The sequence below is a fragment of the Vombatus ursinus genome, unplaced genomic scaffold (genome assembly GCF_900497805.2).
Source record: "Vombatus ursinus unplaced genomic scaffold, bare-nosed wombat genome assembly UNPS02015255.1, whole genome shotgun sequence".
Classification (NCBI taxonomy): domain Eukaryota; kingdom Metazoa; phylum Chordata; class Mammalia; order Diprotodontia; family Vombatidae; genus Vombatus; species Vombatus ursinus.
Window position 1 is genome coordinate 23517149 of NW_020955033.1, and position 15987 is coordinate 23533135.

General features: G+C 40.2%; 2 protein-coding genes across 4 annotated transcripts in view; one reads left to right on the forward strand and one right to left on the reverse strand.

The window, feature by feature from the left end:
• LOC114031702 (NPC intracellular cholesterol transporter 1) overlaps positions 1–12981 on the forward strand; it is a 51965-nt gene extending 38984 nt beyond the window's left edge. For both annotated transcript variants that reach the window (XM_027846857.1, XM_027846858.1), the window contains exons 18-25: positions 212–402; positions 640–755; positions 3700–3829; positions 5105–5305; positions 7175–7406; positions 8329–8442; positions 10891–11053; positions 12053–12981. In XM_027846857.1, the coding sequence (XP_027702658.1) occupies positions 212–402; positions 640–755; positions 3700–3829; positions 5105–5305; positions 7175–7406; positions 8329–8442; positions 10891–11053; positions 12053–12135 (1230 nt within the window). In that variant the 3' untranslated portion in view covers positions 12136–12981. The remainder of the gene's footprint in view (positions 1–211; positions 403–639; positions 756–3699; positions 3830–5104; positions 5306–7174; positions 7407–8328; positions 8443–10890; positions 11054–12052) is intronic.
• Positions 12662–15987, reverse strand: part of LOC114031703 (regulator of MON1-CCZ1 complex) — a 33059-nt gene continuing 29733 nt past the window's right edge. For both annotated transcript variants that reach the window (XM_027846861.1, XM_027846860.1), the window contains 6 exons: positions 15383–15502; positions 14891–14968; positions 14520–14624; positions 14176–14244; positions 13854–14079; positions 12662–12815 (listed from right to left, as the gene is read on the reverse strand). In XM_027846861.1, coding sequence (XP_027702662.1) covers positions 12736–12815; positions 13854–14079; positions 14176–14244; positions 14520–14624; positions 14891–14968; positions 15383–15502 — 678 coding nt within the window. In that variant the 3' untranslated portion in view covers positions 12662–12735. The remainder of the gene's footprint in view (positions 12816–13853; positions 14080–14175; positions 14245–14519; positions 14625–14890; positions 14969–15382; positions 15503–15987) is intronic.

The following is a 15987-nucleotide window of genomic DNA, read 5'->3' on the forward strand; positions in this document are numbered from 1 at the left end:
TATGCAATGTTCCCCATATCATCATAGTCCACCACCTCTGCAGAAAAGTTTGGGGGTGGAGTTGCTTCTCCTCTCTTCTTTGGCACCAAGTTTGATCATTATGATTTTATTTTGCAGCATTCCTTTGATCTTTTAACAATTTTCTTACCTGAGGTTTACCTTGCCTTTTCTCTGCTTTAATCTGTTGTGTGGTTTTGTTTTTTTTTAAAAGGACTCCTATGTACTGGATTATTTCAAGTCCATGAACCAGTACCTAAATACAGGACCCCCTTTATATTTTGTGCTAGAAGAAGGACATGACTATACCTCTCTAGAAGGACAGAACATGGTGTGTGGTGGAATGGGATGTAACAACAATTCACTTGTGCAGCAAATTTTTAATGCTGCAGAACTAGAGAATTAGTAAGTACTGCATTCTTCTCCATCGCTGCAATAGAACAAACTTAAAACTCTTTCTACATTTCCTTGGGTGATTAGAAGGCAAAATGTGTGCTCAGTTTCAGCTGTCATGGACCAGAACTTTCAGAAGTTAATTTAGCCCAAAAATGATTTTTATTTTAAGTCAGTGATAAAATAATATGGAAGAGTTGATGTTGAGTCGTCCTAGCCATTAATTTGTCTTTGTCTTGTGTCCCATAGCACAAAGATAGGCTTTGCCCCCTCTTCCTGGATTGATGATTATTTTGATTGGATTAAACCCCAGTCTTCTTGCTGCCGGATTTATAATATGACAGACCAGTTTTGTAATGCTTCAGGTAAGAGCCCCTTAAAGTCTGCCCTTTCCTTTGAGCATCTTAAAACTTTTATTAAATTTAAATTAAATTTTTATTAAATGAAAAGTTTTGCATAACCTATTGAAATTGAACTAGCTTAGAGTGACAGCTTTCAACCAGTTTATAATTTCCTGTGGAGATTTTGGAGATTTTGAATATTTCATGGGCTAAAATTAGACAATTATGGCTTATTTCTTGACTGCCATCCCAAAAAGCTATCTTCAGTGGATCATAAGTCAGATAGGCCTGTGATTTCCCGCAGCTGTGATTCCCACTGGTCTAGGGCACTAAATGAGGAACATCCTCTGCCCACACAGGTCAGTGCCTGAAATTCATGGTCTCATAGTTACACAACACTGAGAGGTTAAAGTACTTGCCAAGGATCATAAAAGCTAAATCTCCGGAACAATAATCTAATTTAATTAATACCATCCCACTACTGGAAAGAGTATGCCAATTTCCTTATGGCTTCACTTGCTAGCTCCACAATTTTCCAAACCAAAATACCTCACCTTTGGCCACTATTCCCCTCTATGCAATGTCTCCCTCCATTAAAGGTAAGCTCCTTGAGGGCATGCATGGTTTCATTTTTACATCTAAAGCTACTAATTCATTCCATTGGTTTGAAATAAGAAGGGGGCAGCTAGTTGACGCAGTAGATAGAGCACCAGCCCTGGAATCAGAAGGACCTGAGTTCAAATCTGGCCTCAGACACTTGACACTTACTAGCTGTGTGACCCTGGGCAAGTCACTTTAACCCCAGTTGCCTAAAAAAATAAGAAGAGTAAATTCGTTATTCCTTGGAGTGTAGCTTAACTTACTGGGAGACATTATATTACAGTAGTAAGAGATTCCAGATTGTGGAGTCACGCCTGATTCTGCCACTTTTACTTTCTCTGTGATTTTTGGGCAAGTCATTTAACTTCTCTCGACCTCAGTTTCCCTTAGTTGTATGTAGTATAGGGAAAGTTAGTCTAAAATATTTCAAAGATCCCTTTTAGCTCTAAATCTAGGACTCTATGAATGAAATGAAATGAAAAAGCATTTATTAAGTGTAACTGCGTGCTAAGCACTATGCTTAGTAGCTTTAGATGTAAAAATGAAACCATGCACGCCCTCAAGAAGCTTACCTTTAATGGAGGGAGACATTGCATAGAGGGGAATAGTGGCCAAAGGTGAGGTATTTTGGTTTGGAAAATTGTGGAGCTAGCAAGTGACGCCATAAGGAAATTGGCATACTCTTTCCAGTAGTGGGATGGTATTAATTAAATTAGATTATTGTTCCAGAGATTTAGCTTTTATGATCCTTGGCAAGTACTTTAACCTCTCAGTGTTGTGTAACTATGAGACCATGAATTTCAGGCACTGACCTGTGTGGGCAGAGGATGTTCCTCATTTAGTGCCCTAGACCAGTGGGAATCACAGCTGCTGGAAATCACAGGCCCAGTTCCTGTTGCTATTTAGAGCTGGAATGGGCAGGGGCAGGGGCAGGCGGTGGGGATGAAGGAGCTGCCTGTGGTACCACAGCAGGTGGCAGGAGGAGGAGTAGGGAGTAACATGGAACACGATCTGGGCCACCGAGGCACACAGGTACTGACCAGTGAGGATAGTGTGGGGACCCCAGAGGGCGAGTTCCAAAAATGAAATGGTCAAGTCGTGTAGTAGTGAGTACAAGGAGTACTACAAGGAGTAGTGAGTGGCAGGGCCAATGGCCGGCATGACTGTCTGAGGGCCCAGGTGAGTCTCTGTTTGGGTTGCTTTCCAGTTTTCTTTTCACTGTTCCCTTTATGTTTGTTTTAAGAATTAATTGAACCATTACTATAGACACTCATAGTTTAAAAAGAAAAATCTAGAGATTAGATTCTGGTAACTGGCATTTGAGGTCCTTTCCAGTAGCAGGGGAGAAGGGCATATTTTGAAGGACAGAAGTCTGTGAACGTTTTAGAGATAGAAGAGCTTGTTTACCCCATCCTTTCAATATTGCAGATGAGGCTGTTGAAACTTAGAGAGGCTAAAGGATTGATGATAAAAATAATAAGTATTTACATAGTGCTTTAAGGTTTGCAAAGCGCTTTTCATGTTATCTCTTGATCCCCACAACAACCCTGGGAGGTAGTGCTATTATTACCCACATTTTATTGATGAAGAAATGGATTGAGAAAGGTCAAGTGACTTGCCCAGGATCACACAGCTAGTGAGTGTCTCAGGCAGGACTGGAACTCAAGTCTTTCTGATTGAAGTCCAGTTCTCTACCTGCTACAGCATCTAGCTTGTGTATAGGAGTAGAAGACAGATCTCTGCTCAATCTGGCACTTTTTACTGTAGCTGTTGTTAATGACATACCCCCTTCTCTTCTCCTCCCCCCTATTAATTTAGAACATTGGACTGAAAAATATCACACATAGAAGGGGAAGAGAGAATTTTCTTTGAGCTTCTTCACTGGCTCTACTATATGTATATGTGTGTGTATGTATATATATATATATATCTTGTGTGTATATGAATATGTGTATATGTATGCTGTGTATATAGGGCGGCCAGGTGGCGCAATGGATAGAGTTCCTGGCCTAGAGTAAGGAAGACCTGAATTCAAATCCAGTCTCAGACACTAGCTGTGTGATACTGGGCAAGTCACTTAACCTTCTTTGCCACAGTGTGCTTATCTGTAAAATGATCTGGAGAAGTCAGTGGCAAACCACTCTAGTATCTTTGCCAAGAAAATCCCAGATGGAGTCACAAAGAGTCAGATACGACTGAACATAACTTAACAAAATGCTCTGTGTGTGTGTGTGTGTGTGCGTGTGTGCGCGCGCTCTGTATACGTGTGTGTGTATATAATCAGTATTATGTGGTGTATAAATGTATTTTACAATAAAATCTGCAAAACTTTACTCCTAAACCTTGCTTTATTTAATGTTGGTTCTAGTTGTTGACCCTTCCTGTATTCATTGTCGGCCTTTGACTCCAGAGGGCAAAAGAAGGCCTCAGGGCGAAGACTTCATGAAATTTCTGCCTATGTTTCTTTCTGATAACCCCAATCCTAAATGTGGCAAAGGGTGAGTGCCCTTCAGTGAGTCACGTTTTTTGGTTTCAGGATTCCTTTACACTTAACACTTTAAAATTATGCATTTTTTGTTTACTTGGGCTGTATCAATCATTATTTACCATCTCAGAAATTTAAATGTCTAAGTATGACTATAAAAATAGGTTTGACCTCATGGACCCCTTAGAAGTGTCTTGAGAACCTCCTACTGGTCTGTTTCCTCCAGTTTTAATAGAAAACGTGAAATTAACATTTTAGTCTGGACAGCTTTGTGGTAGTAGTCTTCCTTTTCTCCCTCAACTCTCCTGTACCTCTCCCCTGTGAAAATGAGGGTACATAAGAGGTGGAAAGTCAAAATTTAAACTTGTTTGTCTAGAATAAAAAATAATAATGAATAATAATGGCCAACATTTACTTATTGCTTTAAGGTGTGCAAAGTGCATTACAAATCTAATCTTATTTTATCCTCACAACAACCCTGAGAAGGCTGTGCTATTATTATCTCCATTTTACAGGGGAAAAGAAGGCACATAGAGGTTAAGTGACTTGTACAGGGTCACAAAGCTAGTGTGTGTCTGATGCTGGATTTGAACTTAAGTCTGGTTCCAAGCCTGGCACTCTATCCTCTGCACCACCTCGCTGCCTCTGAGAATAATAATAGCACCCAGCTCAGAGTATAAAAACAGAAAATAAATGCTAGTTACTATTAGTATTGTTACTACTGCTACTACTACTATTATTATTCATATTGGAAGTTTGCAATTCCTTGCTAAAACCATTTTTACATACTGTCTTTCAAAGTAGGGGTGTATGTATATGTGTATGCATATATATGTGTGTGTGCATATATATGTATATGTGTGTATATACACACAAACACTTTCTAGATCCCAACAGTGTATGTATGTGTGCTCTGAATTATCATTAGGAAAGATAGGCCTTTTATGGAACTTTAACCTTGCTCCTTCTCACTTTTTTTTGGAGGTAAGGAAAGCATTATCACGAGCTGCCCTAGATTCCAACGTAGTATTTTAATTCTCCTATCTGTTTACCTATATACTTGTCTGAAACCCCAAAACAACAAAGAAGAGCTAGTTAGCAGAAGGAATATATACTTAAACACTCATTTGCTCCTCCTTCGGTAGGACTTCCAGCCTTCAGCTTTTATTGACCGCTCAGGGGGTTAGACTAGACATGGCTTATTCAGTGTTCTGGATAATTCTCCATCCAGGATGTAGGGAATGATGCTTGTCTACCCTAGTGATGATCTGTGCTCTTTCCCTTCCAGGGGGCATGCATCTTATAGTGGTGCCGTTAACATGAAAAACAATTACACTAAAATCGGAGCCACCTACTTTATGACTTTTCACACTGTGCTTCATACTTCCTCTGACTATATTGATGCCATGAGAAAAGCAAGGATAGTGGCCACTAATATCACTGAAACCATGGGCCTCCAGGACAAAAACTACCGGGTGTTCCCATACAGGTAAGTAAGGTTGGACCTCTGTCGCTCCACAAGCCACAATTTGTGCATTTCTTAAATCATATTCTGTTAGGGATGAGTGCTGTATCTTGGGGTGTCAGGAGATGGTATGGTGTGGAAAGAGCTCATCCCAGGACCTGGCTTTGATGCCTAGTTCTGCTGTCCTTTTGACTTGACCATCAAGTCCCTCAACCTCTCTGGGCCTCAGTTTCCTCTTTTGTAGAGAAGGAAAGAGAGGATTGGGCTTGGTGGTCTCCAAGGCTTCTCCCAGCTCTAAATGCAGGATATATCCTGTATTTGGATTGTTGCTGTTTTACTCCGTTTGAATGACAGACAGCAAAGTGCAAGTGGATGGGAGGAGTTCTGCCACTCACTAGCTTTTGGATGACAAGCAAGTTTTTTAGCAAATGGAGAGTGTATATTAATATTCACTGTGTCCACCTGGCCTAGGTTATTGCAAGAATCTAATGAAATGATACATGTGGAAGGGATTTGAAAAAATATAAAGTGTTGCACAGATGTGAAGGGCTGGGTTTTATTTGGCTTGGATTTTTTTATAACCTCCACCTAGGGGATCCTGGCCTTTCTGAATGAGGGAAACAGACTGCATTTCCCTGGCCAAGTTTTTCGGTGTGAGAGGGCCTGTGTTCAGCTCTCATGCTGTGTGACCATGGGCAAATCACTTCACCCCTCTGATCCTCATTTACCTCCTGTATAAAATAAGGTCCCTTAGGTCCCTCTGTGATCCTGTAAGCCCTTAGAGGTAGTAGTAGGAGTGACCCAAACCCCTCACACACAGCAGCCTAGTAGTTCACGTGTATATAATGGTGCTTTAAGATTTACAAAGTGCTTTTGTTGCAATAGCCCGGTGAGGTAGTGAATTAAACCCAAGTTACAGATAAAGAGACTAAGGCCCGGGGAGGTGAGCTGCCCAGGGTCGTATAGTTCATATCAGAGAAATAAATAAAACCCTGGCCTCTCCATAGGTCCTCAGTCCATCGGCCTGTGGGCCATAGACTTTCCCCCTTCAGTGGCACATAAACCACGTTAAGCTCATGTTTACTGGCTTGGGTTCCTTTCTGAGCAGCAGACCAGCCTGCTTTGGCGTGTCTTTAAAAGTATTCATTGCTGGCAGGTGGTTTGGGAGAAAAGGTAGTATTCTGGGAAACTTTGGTAGCCACAGCTCAGTACCAGGACACTTCAAGTGGGGTCCAAAATAGACTGTAACGTATCAGGAGAAGCACTATAAGGATGCCCTTTTCCAAGAATAGTGTGAGTTAATTTGGGGGTTTTTTTAGGGGCGTGGGGGGTTTCCAAACCTGTAATTTTATGAGCAAGGAGAACCCCCAGTTTGAGAATCCCTTCTCCCGTACAGATGGGTAACTACTCTGTATCTTCTTAGAGCTATCTGGGAATCGCGTAATGACCGACTCCACGACCGGTCTTCTAGCCGCTGACCCATGTTGCTTCTCTCATGTTCACTTTAAAACAAACATATTCAACGGGTGTCAGATCAGTTCTCTTAAAAGATTGAAGTTGCAACTTAATTGCCTTAAACACCTCAAACCTTTTTATTTGAAGTAAGAATAATCTGTCATTCTGTTAACGGTCAGTAAACTGCAAAAATGGAAAATGCATTGGTCAGTCACTATTAGGCTTTTGCATGTTTTGCTTACTTTCTCTGAAATGTACTTTGTTGAGGAATTAGGAAGTTATGTCAAAACGATATGTCAAAAAAGGCCAAAAAATTTAAATGGTAAGTTTTTCTTCATTATACTTCTTTTGTAACATTCGAGATAGTCAACCAAGAATGATTGAACAAAGTAAAACTTAGCTATGCCTCCACTCAAGCTCCTTGTCTTCTCCACACAGTGTATTTTACGTCTTCTATGAGCAGTACCTGACCATCGTGGAGGACACAATCTTTAACCTTGGTGTATCCCTGGGAGCAATATTCTTGGTGACTACAGTACTCCTAGGCTGTGATCTGTGGTCTGCAATGATCATGTGTGTTACAATTGCTATGATTTTGGTCAACATGTTTGGAGTTATGTGGCTCTGGGGCATCAGTCTGAATGCTGTTTCCTTGGTCAACTTGGTAATGGTGAGTTTTGTGACCCCCTGTACCTTGGTACCCAGAGATTATTTTTTAAGGATGCCTTATAAGTCTTAAAATAGGTAAGAGGAAAAAACTGCTACGTGGTCTTAGTAATTGTAGAGAAAGTTAATGAGGACATTAAGGTTGGCCAACAGAGGAATCCTTGAAAAGAGCTACTTGGAAATACGACTTTTTTTTCTTTTCCCTCTTTATTCCTCCCTGTAAAGATGCTGCTGAAGTATTAATGTGTAGCCATAGTAAACTGATGAATACATGGGCACATCCAGTCCGTTCTGTGGCTACATTTGTGAATCATTCTTAACATTGTCAAATGTTTCAGCATACAGTGGTAAATGTAGTAGTTCTTGCTCTACAGTTATGTACTCTTTAACAGGGTGCAGTGTAAGGGAGAGATTTGAGATCCCTGTTAATAGTTCCAGCATCCTAATATAAAGCTCAGGAAAGGACTCATCCCATGCTTGTTTGGCCCACCTCAGAATAAGATTAAGATATAGCAAATACATCATTATTCAGAAATGGATCAAATAACGAATAGGAAAAGTACCTAAGCACTTATATCTTCACTGCTTCTAGTGGTTGGTAATAAAGCACATAGAAAAAGGTTTAAGCCTGGAGTAGGCCATTTCTATTATGTCTCTCAGTGGTTTTTTTCTGGGGTCTACGCTGGCCTCTTAGCAAAGGCAAACCTAATGCCAAACTGGGCATTGTGATTTTCCCAAAGTAATGATGTGATTGGTGGTGGTGGTGGTGTGTGTGAGAAAGATGATGATTCTGATGATGATGATCAAATTTGCCACCCCAATGCTCTGAAAACCTCATTCAAGCTCCAGATTAAGGAATAGAGTAGTGTGTGCATAAGACTGGCCATTTTCAGGCTACCCATCATTAAAGTTGTTTTTTGTTTCAGAGTTGTGGTATCTCTGTGGAGTTCTGTAGTCACATAACCAGAGCATTTACCATGAGCAGGAAGAGGAGTCGGGTAGCGCGTGCTGAGGAGGCGCTGTCCCACATGGGCAGTTGTGTAAGTATTCTGAGTAGCCCTTAGGACAACAAAGGCGGGCAGGGGATGCTGTGCTCCTCACTGACTACAGCACCTGCTAGTGCCTTCCCTTCTCAGATTACTTTCCGTCTAGTATATATAGGTTTGGTTTTGTACCTAGTTGTTTACTTGTTGTCTTCCACGTTAGAACATGAGCTCCTCGAGGTTAGGGATTGTTTTTCCCTTTATATCCACACCACGTAGCACAGGTCCTGGCAAATACTATATATATTTAATAAATGCTTGTTGATTGAAAAAAATTTCAGTGCTTACTCACAGTAGATGCTTCATTTTTTTTTTAACATGGCTAATAAGACACCACAGCTTGGTTGAAAGAAGGTAATTCATAATTCAGTATTGAAACAGAACTTTGGAATTCATCCCATGACTAGAAAATATGAGTTACAGGTCATTTTCAGGTGATGGGGCTAAGTATTTTAAGTGCCCAATAGATGCTTGGTTGATAGGTCAGTTCTTTTCTATCTAGAGTTTGGATAAAATGGGAACATAATTGATTTGGGAATAAAGTAAAAATTTTCAAACAAGAAAAAGGGCATTACTCCCTTTTTATTTGGAAGTCAGTTATATAAAAGTGATCATTGAAGCCATGGGAGTAAGTGTGATCACCAAGGGGAAAATGTAGAGCAAAGAGGGCCTAGTCAGAACCTTGGAGCCTCCATGTTTAAAGAAATGGAGGAGATGAGGAAAGAGGAGACATGGTCCAAACATAAGGCTGCAGTGTCTCAGAAGTTGGGGCAGGGTGGTGTCTACGATGTCCAGTGCTACAGAGTACAAAGAAGATAAGGACAGAAAAAAGGCCTTTGGATATAGTGACGTTTGTAACACTTCCCACTGCCGCTCTTCTGCCCCTTCTGCCAGCTGAGTTCTGGCATGAGACCACAAATAGGAACTGGAAGGGTCCTTACAAGTGATGTGGTACCAGAGACTCTCTCTCTTTACAGGTGAGGAACGTGATCTAAACTCATGTCTTCTGACTCAACTCCATGGTTTTTGTTTTTTTTGTTGTTGTTGTTGTTGTTTGGCTAGGCAGTGGGGTTAAATGACTTGCCCAGGGTCACACAGCTAATGTCAAGTGTCTGAGGCTGGATTTGAACTCAGGTCCTCCTGATTCCAGGGTCGGTGCTCTATCCACTGCGCCACCCAGCTGCCCCTGCATGTTCTTTCCATTGAACCCCATTGCCTCTTTCATTACCTTTTCCTTATTTTAATAACTACCTAATTGGTCAGCCTGCCTTCGGTCTGTCCTGTCCATTCCATACACCACACTGCTGTCAGCAGTTTCCTAATGCACAATTCCTATCACATCATTCTCCTTTCCTAAAAATTTAGGTGATTTCCCATTGCTTACCCCCATTCTCACACCCCACCCCCAACTTCCTTAGCCAGGCATTAAAGGTCAGGCCACAATCTGATTCCCAAAAGCATGATCCCATGAGCGCTAGGTTTTGGAGTCATAGGACTTTGGTTCAAATTCCAGCACTGCTACTTAACTACTGCGTGTGATCTTGGGCAAATCATTTTTACCTGTGGGTTTGAGTTTCCTCATCTGTAAAATGTTGGGATTAGAGAGCAGACAGTCCTTTAAAGTTCCTTTTAGTTTTATATCTCATGGGCCTACCTTTTCATTCTTACTGCATGTTATTCTTAATACACTCCAAACCCCAGGCAATCCAGCCTGGCTATTCTTTCCATCCTGCCCTTTGCTACATGCATGCCTCTATGTATACCATTTCTCATGCCTGGATGGTCCGCTCCAAATTGCTGCCTGTTGAGTTGGAAGAAAGGAAGATTTCATGTGGCCCCTTCTCCAGAAAGTATTCCCTAAACTCTTCCAGTTCTAAGTGATCTCTCCCGTCTTGATTCTTTCATACCACTGTTTCTAACTCTCCTAGGTACTTAGTTTAGTATGATTTGTATTGTTTGTGTCACTTGCTACTCTCCTCTCCCGCACCCCTTAACTACACAGCATTAGATTCTGCTTTTGGTTACTAAGGACTGTTTTATCTTTGTATACCTAGCACGAAGCAATTGTGCATCATCGATGCTTCATATGTTTCTGTTGACTTTAAATTCTGTCACACTGTTTTATCTATTCTAGTGCTCATTAAGTATTGAAGCTGGACACATAATAAATAAAAAAATCAGTCTATGACATTACTTTGGTAGTTTTAACTGAGGGTAGGGGGGATTTAAAACTACTGGCTTAGAGTTGGGATTATCAGTGGCTTGTAATTGACCATGCTGTTCTTGCCCCATTGCCTTTGATCATTGAGTAGAATATATTAAATTGAGCTCTTGCTCTTAAATTATTACTCTAAGGGATATGTGATTTTGAGACTGGAGAAGGGGTACAGTTGTTTACACTGATATAATATAACTTGTTTCTAACATTTCCATATTTCCTCTTAGGTTTTTAGTGGAATTACACTAACAAAATTTGGAGGGATTGTGGTGTTGGCCTTTGCCAGATCTCAAATTTTCCAGATATTTTACTTTCGGATGTATTTAGCTATGGTCTTGTTGGGAGCCGCCCATGGCTTAATATTCCTTCCAGTCTTACTTAGTTACATAGGTAAGGTTTCTTAAATTGTTTTTATGGGCATAAAATGGGAAGAACTTGGTGCTACAGAAGCATTTACAAACATATTCAAAGTTTTTACCAGTGGCTTTTGATTTTCAGTATTCACTTTAAGGAATTCTCATTTTTACATGAAGGATTTGTTGCCACAACTGTTACTTGTTACAGTGCCAAACCCAGTAATTATACACGATCTTAAAGTAAGAATTCCTATTAATTCCCCTCCTTTGGCTGGTCCTCTGGGAAGCAGAAGGGCCCCTAGATGAGACATTGTTCAAATTCTGGCTCAATGCCACTTGAGTCTCTACTAGCATTTAATGTTCTTGAGTAAATGAGTGGTGAAGAATAAATAAGCAGCCAGATCATTCATGGTGTTAACAAATGCTGTACTGGTAAATTAGCTTTACTTTTTGGGGATGAGAATAAGAACACTGAAGTAGAGGCCTCATTACCCCTACCTTTAACTGTTTTCAGATATAGGGGCTTAAACTGAGTCAGCTATGAGTCTGGACCAAATCCCTGTGTGAACCAGCCTCAGCAAAGCATGAGTGAAGAGGATAAAAAGGAAGATTACTAGTTTACTTGATAGCATTTTCCTAAAGACTGAAATGAGGCTGGAAGACAATTTTCTTCTACTGACATGTTCTTCACCTTCTATGTGAGGTTACATTTAACTGCCTAGTGACCAGGGAAAACAAGAGATGAAATTGGTCAACTCAGAACCCTTCAGCCTTAGCATTCAATAGTTGGTAGTGCAGGAGAGGAAACTCAGCCTGCAGTCAGGGAAACACAAGTTTAAATCTGGCCTCAAGACACTTACTAGTGATCCTGAGCAAGTCACTTCACCTCTTTTTGCTTCACTTTCCTCATCTGTAAAATGGGGATAATAGTAGCACCTACCTTTTATTATTAAAATGGTTCTGCTAAGAAGAAACACTCAGTTGATGACAATGGGGAAAAACCAGTAACTTACTTATTTTCCTCCCCCTACAGGGCCATCAGTAAATAAAGCTAAAAGTCAGGCTGCTCAAGAACGAAACAAAGGAACTGAACGAGAACGGCTCCTCAACTTCTAGTCCTTTGGGCGGCTGAAAGGTCATGTGGTTCAGCATGGGACAGTCATGATGTTCTGGGAACTGTGGTGTCCGCGTGACTAGTTTGTGCACTGAACATCACTGAATACCACCACTATTTAACACCAACAGCTTCAGATATGGTTTTTAAACTCAGGAATGCTCAACTTGGACTGGTGAAGCAGCATTACTAAATCTGAGTGCATCAATAGGACATTGAGACACTTTGAAGAAGCTAGAAGAAACATCTAACTTCTCAGCAAGCCAAAAGTGATGGCCAATATTGGTGGGTATGAGAAAATAGACTGCTCACTGCCACTTCTTTTTTCTTTCTTTCTTTCTTTTTTTTTTTTTTAAAGAAAAAGCAAATCAATGCAGTTTTTTTCTCTCTCTACTTTTAGGGAAAAAGCCATTCAAACAGATTCTGTACCATATTTTTAGTAACCTTCCAGAATATTGTGTGTGTGTGTATATATATATATATGTGTGTATATATATATATATATATACATATATATACTTTATAACATTTTATAGTTCAAAGAGCTTTATTAATGCAATAAATTAACTTTGTACAATTTTTGTAAAAACTAGCAAATGACTTCAAAAAGTTGTAGGCTTCATTAGAGCTTGGTCTCCAAAAACCTGTTTGAAAAAAGCAACATGTTCATCACAGTGTTCTCCTGTAAAGGAAAATAAAATAAAGTCTGTTAGGTCACTATTTAAAGGAATTTCACAGATTAAAAATAGATGGGGAAAAATGAGCCTAGAATGAACACTTGCAGTTGGTACATATGTATGAGGGGTTTTAACTTATTTTCTTTAATAAAATGCTATGTTTTTCTTAGGCTTTGAGCTTCCTTTTCTCTACAAGACACTAGTATCTTTACCGTAACTTCACAACTACTTAATATAAAAACCTCCTGTCAGTAAAGAGAGACAATTAGATAAGTATATAACCCTTCTTTTCTACTTGGAGAGGAAAGGAGAAATGCAAGACTTAACCTATCACCACCGAAAAAGCACGCTTGTTTTTAACTTTGTGCCTTGACTTGCAAGTAAAAGTAAAGTCTTCGACTACTTTATCCATCTTAGAAAAGAATGAAGGCCTACACAGTTAGTTTTCAGAAATTAACCTAGAATGCTGTTGCTGATCAAAGGCTCACAGGCTTGTGAACTAACAGAAGCTAAGAGTCTGAAATGTTAAAGGACCTAGAGAAAAGAGAGCTTTCAGTTTGGTATGAGAGTACTGAGAAGCTGTTTACCACTGAGTATGGAACTAAAGGAAATGGGATGAAGTTTGAGCAATCAATTAGAACTAAGGAAACAGACCACCATATAATTTGCTATTTTAACTATCTTCTTTAGGTTCTTCATATCTAGGTGTTTTGCCATAATGGGTAATCTCAAGTCTAGCTGAATTTCTTGGGCCCATTAAAAAAAAAAATCCATTATTCAGTTCTCCTTATAAGCTCTTTATTAGATTAGAATCTTTTTTTTTTTTTAAGTGAATTACTGGCTAAGCCTTGGATAGATTTGTTGGATGGAGACTGTGTTCTCTCATAAGAGAATAGGACTAAAACTTGGCTACTAATTAATTTTCAAGGAGGCCTTTTTTCTTTTATTAAGAGGCATGATGTATATATAACTTCTCAACCAGCTACTTAGAAACAAAAACCAAAACCCAGAGTTTTCAAATTCTGTTGCTCTTCATTACTCACCTGGCGTGAAATTTGGGCTCCCTCGTAAACGCTGATTTCGCTGTTCAAAAAAGCGGAATATGGTATAGAAAAGCATATTATCTTCAGTTTGTTTTGCAGCATCCAGAAACTTTCGAGCAGAGATGTTGTCATGTCCCCCAATACCTCGGATAAACCTTAAGGCAGCTAACACCTGGTGCTTAGAAAGAAGAACTTCTACTATTTCATCATTGGCCGTGGAAAGCCTCTGAAAGGAGAAAAGAGATGGTAGAAATACAAGCAGATCTGATTCCCCGCTAGAAACTCCCCACAGCACTGACTGACACAGCACAGTCACCCTTACCTTCAGCATGTCCAGAGACAACTGATGAGCAGGGGGATAAATACTCTCTAGGGACAACAACAGACAAGCCTGGAAGAGAGTTTTTCAGATAATTTTCAACTTTAAAGAAAAACACAAATGTGACTAAGAAATACTTGAAATCAAAAGTTAACAATAGGGGCAGCTAGGTGGCACAGTGGATAGAGCACTGGCCCTGGACTCAGGAGGACCTGAGTTCAAATCCAGCTTCAGACACATAACACGTACTAGCTGTGTGACCCTGGGCAAGTCACTTAACCCCATTGCCTAGCCGCCAAAAAAAAAAAAAAGTTAACAATAAAGAAATTAGGTTATATGACACCTACCAAAGGCTTTGAGTCACTGAGGACATGGTACTGCAGGAACTGATGGAGCATGTAAAAGAGGTTGTGTTGAACCAGTGTCTTGATGACAAGTTCATGTAGGTAATGCTGAGGAAGAGAAAAAGGTTACAGGCTGTTTTGCCTCACCTTGTGCAGGGCAATGACTACAAGAGAGGGGGAGAACGCCCTGTTCTTTTTAGGGGAGTTGGTCTTAGCATTCTTGAGGCATGTTTGATGCTCCTTTAGTATATCCAGAAGGGAGATTAAAAGAGAAAAAGACTATTTAAGACTAACAGTCTTAAATTTTAAATGTGACACTTAAAGTTACAAAATTATTTTTAAAAATTTGGCAATAAATATTGCTTTAAAAATACCTGAACAGGGATCTGAAACTGGTTGAGAGAGCGAATATATTCCATTAGGACTGCTATCACAAACTTATGCGGCATCTCCTAGAAACAAGAACAAAAATTTACTAATGTGGATTTCATGTTAATAGAACTAAGGGAGAGCTATAAAATTATAGGTCTGGATCACAGTAAAATAAGGAGAAAGTCAATAGTGTCATCTTGTTCATTGGGTTCTGTCAATTAAAATCTGATTTTGCTATCAAGGTTATTGATCATGACCCTCTAGTTCCATTCCCCCCACCCCTCAGAGTGGATGACACAGGTGACCATTTTGTCAGGGGACTACTTTTTGGGTTCTGCTAAATCACCTTGTACAGGAAAACCACTCTAGATTCTTTCTCATGATTAACTCAAGGTATTAGAAACATGAGTTATACTACCAACTTAATTCTTTTATTTCCTGAAATACTATTCACTGAGCAATGGATAAACTAAATGAAAAATTTCTTTACCAACCTTCTTTTCTGTGAATACTGAGAGAACATGAGTGTACATATCAGACTGATCAATAACAGCCTGGGTCCGAACAGGTCTTTTTAGGAGGGGATTGCTTCGGCTCTGCCCTGTCTCCACTACCTAAAGTAGAAGGAAGAGAATAGTTGACAACCAGCCCACGAGTTCAGAGCAAGCTCAAGATGCAGAGATAGGACAGTATGCCGGGCAGCCTGGTGCACTAGGAAGAGGGCTGGAGTCAGAGCCAGGAGGAAGTGCCTGCCAGGCTTCTATCCTCCTTCCAGTCAGTCTTCTTGGCTGTGGGACACTGAGCGAGTCACTGAGCTTCCCTGACACTGCTTCTTCATGAGAGGGTTGAACTAGATGACCTTTGAGGTTCCTTCCAGCTCCAGAACTGTATGGCTGGGTAAAGATTTCAGAAAGCAAGCCTTAGGCCCAAAGTGTAGTTAAGCTTTCCTACCCTTCCTAAGGTCACTCATACTGTGGTAGAGGACTATCATAAAAATACTGTAGGCGGGGCAGCTAGGTGGCACAGTAGATAGAGCCCCGGCCTTGGAGTCTGGAGTACCTGATTTCAAATCCGACCTCAAACACTTGACACTTACTAG